Source organism: Plasmodium inui (genome assembly GCF_000524495.1).
Source record: "Plasmodium inui San Antonio 1 unplaced genomic scaffold supercont1.66, whole genome shotgun sequence".
NCBI lineage: Eukaryota > Apicomplexa > Aconoidasida > Haemosporida > Plasmodiidae > Plasmodium > Plasmodium inui.
This window is the reverse complement of record NW_008481900.1, coordinates 14,390-19,406: the sequence shown is the minus strand read 5'-3', so window position 1 is coordinate 19,406 and position 5,017 is coordinate 14,390. Positions and strand designations below refer to the sequence as shown.

Genomic DNA, 5,017 nt, shown 5'->3' with positions numbered 1-5,017 from the left:
TGTTTCCCCCGTTTAATGTCAATCCAATAAATTACAAACAGCAATATCTTAGGCAGTAAAGAAGGAAAAGTGTTTAACCCGCATAATTTCATTCCAATAAATTACGACGAGGAGGATATTGCTCCCCCCAAAAGGAACGAGTGTTTAACCCGATTAGTGTCATTCCAATTAATTACCAAGAAAGTCCATATTTAGAAGAATCCCCAGGAACGAAGTGTTTAACCCAATTAGTGTTATTACAAATCTTCCAATAGCAAAAGATGATGACTCCGAAGAAGGAATTGGAAATGATGTCTTCCAAAAAAACTAAGGAAAAAAACAATCCCCGACCCAGCCCCGGAGGCCTAAAGCTAACGCAAAAGGAATTAAGCAGTATGATGTGCATCCAAATAACAAAAGAAGGTCTTCGACTCAAGAAGCCAGAGATTCCCCCCCTTTACAATTACCCTGTATTTCCAAAAACAGAAACAGTCCCTGTCCAGCCAACGGAACATCTGATATCCCCACCTAAAGTTATTGAAGATACTTCTGACGAGGAAGAAGGCCCAACAGGAGCGTACTAAATCCCTCCGTTTCTTTTATGCAAAGACTTTTAAAGGAAATGGTTAGTCCCATTAAGGAAGGAAAGAGTCTTTCCCCGGAGTAATATTATACCAGCTCAGTATAAAGGGGAATATAACGGGATGAAAGGAAGGAAAATATATATTCCACTAAGAAATTTAAATCTATGGAAATACAGAAGGAATATTAGATAACCTAACCGAAACCAGGAAGATAGGATTTAGGGCTTGGCCCATTATCTTTAAAACAAACAGCATAAACCCTCTTAAAAGTAGGCTGAGCACTAACATCATAACAAGAACGCCTATAAGAGAGTATATGCTGTTTTATATCTTAAAAGTCGTCATTAATATTATAGTGAGAAAATTACGTATCTTAGTACATTACATTGATGATTTGTTAGTTGTGTCCATTGATTGTCCATATGAATAAATATGATTTTATGCATGATTGAAACAACTAATGGAAAAACATATTTCGTAAAAATCTGTTGGAAAATCATAAGAAAGTGGATTACTCGTAGTAGCGTTATAATGATCAATTTGGAATTAAATCTTCGACAACTATTTAACATTAATCAAGGGAGGTATCTCTGACCAGGTTAGGTGATGAGATGCCTAACTTTCCATCTTAGAAAAGATTCATACTTAAGGAATTTACCTCTGTCCTCCTGACAGACATCTATGATGGTAGTGTTTAATCTGTAAGGAAATGTGTGTATATTAAGGGTCGTCTTTAAATGTAAGTGTCATTTAGAATACACAGCAAGAATGCTTTATAATTATCCAGACTGTCCTCTAAATAATATAAGGACGTCCAAGGTAATGATCATAAAGGTGTTCGTAGGATTGGTCAAATTATTAGGGGCATCAAATAATTTACTCATCCTGGCACCTCTCTGTTTGTTCATTACTATTTACTCAAGACGTAACAAGAAGAACCTTAATTAGTGTAATGATTCCGTGCCAAATAAACAATCGGGAACGTGGGAGAAGTGTAAATAAATCTCTATAAACCGGCAACTACGAGTTCTATATGGAAAGTATGTCTGGGAACAGGAAAGTTAAAGAAGCGTCCTAGGGATATAAATAACAAGGTAGCAAGACTTACCGTAGTTCGTTGTTCTAAATCATAGAATAAAGGCAGGCAAAAACAAGGGGATGATAAATAAGGTTATTCCTGAATTAAAATCCGAGGGTGGAGATTCAACTACGTGAAGGAGACCAATAATTCACCATCCGCCTGAGTATAATGCTCGGTTACATTAGGATGATGAGGACGAGTATTACGGCAGTTAAGTATTGGCTGTAAGAGCGATCATAAATATACAAAGGACTGTAAATAAAGTGTTGATTTATTGTGAACCATGCGAATATGGAGGAAAGGAAGATTACGTTAGAAACAAAGTCCGTTAGCCTTTATCTGCTAAGATTATGACAAAAGGCAGAATTTTGATAATATAAATCCTTTTAGGAGGTCCAGAGTGTTAACTGAATAGGCAATTGAAATCGTCGTCTGAGTTTGAATATAAAGAATTAGAAGAGGTATTGAAAATCTTTCCCCCCATACACGAGAAAAGTTATAAAGTGGCATTTAGTGCTGTTAGTTTTCTTCCCAGGATATGAAAATATCAAAATATTCTGAGTGACCAAAATAAGAAATTGATTTTACCCGTTAAATGAAATTCGGAGCATTTCCATGGGAGAAAACGGTGAAACAAAAGAAGAAAGCGCGGAATTTTCCCGCGTTTAATTTTATACCATTGACTCCAGTAACAATCAATTGACCCCCAATCCAGGAAAAACGGAAGATAATGGAAGCGGCAAATACTCTACCGAACCCTCCTTTTCCAAACACTTATTGTGCCGAAAAGGACCAACACCATTTTTGATTCAGAGGATTATATTGCCCCGCGTCAAAACACAAAGAGGAATTAACAAACTACAGGACCCCAATTATTCCATAGGTTAAAATTAATTCCGACTAATTTCCCAACAACAACTAATAAAAAAAAAGACAAAATCAACACCCACTGTTTTGGTTAACTTTGGATGAATCCAAAATCAAGGAAAAATGGCCAGACGTCGATAAGCAGACATATTCAACTCGTCTAATCTTCTTACAGAGATTCCAACAACCCAGAAATTAGGAGCGAATGGACAGACGAATATTCAAATCATGTAAATTTATTCCCTGCACCCCCATGCAGCCGAAATAATGAGCAACCCCGGGCAAGAACATGTGCATGGGAAATTCGTTTCATTTCAAGATGCCACCAGAAAAAGGAATATTTTCCAAACTCTAACTCAGTGAAATCTATCACTGGTATAATATTGTTTAGAAAATACACATGCAACAAAATAATTAAGAAACCCCAACGGGGAGAAAAATTCCTCTCCTTTAGTGTCATTCAAAATAGTTACCAAAAAGGGGGCAATATTGTGCACGCAAAGGAACAAATGGGTGTTTCACTGGCGTAATACCATTAAACAAATACTGAGGCCAAACCATAGTAAACGTAATACGAAAAAGAAAAAACTATAACCTCTTTAGCGTCATTTAGTTTAATTACCCAACCGAATTAAGGGGAAAAAAAAGGGAAAAAAAAGTTATTTCACGGTCAGTATAACTGGAAATAGTGAGAGAGTAACAATTACTTTACAAACAGTCAACAACAGAGGTTTCAATTCTAAGTGATTCCTCCCAAAACTTAAACACGCGGTAACATTCAGGACAAAATAAGGGAAAACTGTTTCCCCAAATTAATACCATTCGAATTAATTCTCAGTGGGGAAATATTTAGCACCCCAAAGAAAGTATTTGTTTAACCGGAAGAGTGTCGTTCCAAGTTTCCCAATAAAAAACAGTAATTAATTTGGAGAACAACGACAGAAGAATGTATTACGAGCGTTATGTAATTCCACAAGTACTCCAGACGACAAATCTCTCATACAACAGAAGGGAGCAGGGTTACACCCGCACAGTGGTAGTTCAAGTAATAGACGATCCACCCTACCGAAGGAGAATAGGGAAACATGAGCCATTTACAATGCTCCTCGATGTAAGAACACCAGGGAATGGTCCAACTAGAAGAGGCAGGAGAGGATTTATTCCACCATTTGTGTTATTCAAAGTATTTATCAAGAAGAAAAAAACTCGAAGAATAGTACTGGATGAAATTTCATCTAACCAAGGAGAGTCCCAGGCAGTGATTGACCATGCTGAAGAAGAGAGCAGTGACCCCATAAGTATTAATATTGCCACAGAATCAACCACAGCCTCTGACTCGATGTAACGGAAGTGGACATGTATTAAGCTTGGTAATTTTAATCAGCAAATATCCCGAGGAGGACTTAGTTAGCATAGGACCACCAAGGAAGATAGACCATATCTTGTTGCCTATTTTATATACATGAAACTGCCTAACTCCTCTTGAGTGTGTAGTGATGAATAATATTATGAGGAAGTGGCGTATAAGAGGGTTCCTGTTCTTCTATTTTGTCCAGATCATGAGTGACATCATTGTTAGATGATAGCGTATATTTGTACATCACAATGATGATTTTTGACTTATGTCCATATATTGTCTCCATGAATAAATATTTCGTTATGCATGATTTAAGAACCTAAGAAAAGGACTTGTTTCGTAAAAATCTGTTTAGAAATCATAAAAAATAGGATTACTCCTAAGAAGCTGATAATGCCCCATGTGGATATATATATTTGGGCAATCTTTAGCATAAATTTAAGATGAGGTATCTATGCAGGTCAGATAAGGGAACGGCTAACATTGTATCTTAAGAAAGATTAATACTGATGGAATCCGCCTCGGATATGCTGAAGGGCGTATATAGTCGGAGGGTTTCCTATTTAAGGAAGAGTGGGGAAGTATTAAAAATGTTCATTACCCCCTATAGTCAATTAGAACAGGAGAACTGGAATGCATTATAATTAATGAACTTATGCTTGGAATAATCTAAGACAGTCAGCCATACTGTTCATTAGAAGGTTCCTGTGTTTGCTCGCATTCTTAATTCAATTATAAGAATTCTACCTATGTGTCTTTCCCTTTATGTTTCTGTTTATCTAACCCCAAAGGACCTTAAGCACTGTCGAGTGATACAATCATGTCCTCCCGTATGTGAAACAATCAAAGTAGAAGAAGTATGAATATGTTTGAACCAACCAAACTCTACCAGATTTATATGGGATAGATGTCTGGCAATAAGGAAGTTAGACAAGCATCCCAAGCTATATATAGGGGGGTTAGAGAATTGTCCCCGACTTATTGTCCTGTATCATAGAATAAGCAAAATAGAAAAACTAAGGGTAGTGTCAGTATAATTAGTACTGAATTAACAAGAGCGAACAGGATATGCCCTAGGGAAAAACCAAGCCACAACCCATCCTCCTCTTCAGTATAATGATTCATCACATAAGGATGATAAGGGGAAGT

General features: G+C 36.8%; 2 protein-coding genes across 2 annotated transcripts; both read left to right on the top strand.

Moving 5' to 3' along the window:
- Positions 1–260: 260 nt before the first annotated feature.
- On the top strand, positions 261–563 carry C922_05399 (hypothetical protein; the record flags this gene model as incomplete). Its single annotated transcript, XM_008820970.1, has 1 exon — positions 261–563. One exon carries the CDS (start codon positions 261–263, stop codon positions 561–563), a length of 303 nt encoding a protein of 100 aa, XP_008819192.1.
- Positions 564–3,457: 2,894 nt separating this feature from the next.
- Positions 3,458–3,856, top strand: C922_05398 (hypothetical protein; the record flags this gene model as incomplete). The annotated part of the gene is made up of 1 exon (XM_008820969.1): positions 3,458–3,856. One exon carries the CDS (start codon positions 3,458–3,460, stop codon positions 3,854–3,856), a length of 399 nt encoding a protein of 132 aa, XP_008819191.1.
- Positions 3,857–5,017: the final 1,161 nt, after the last annotated feature.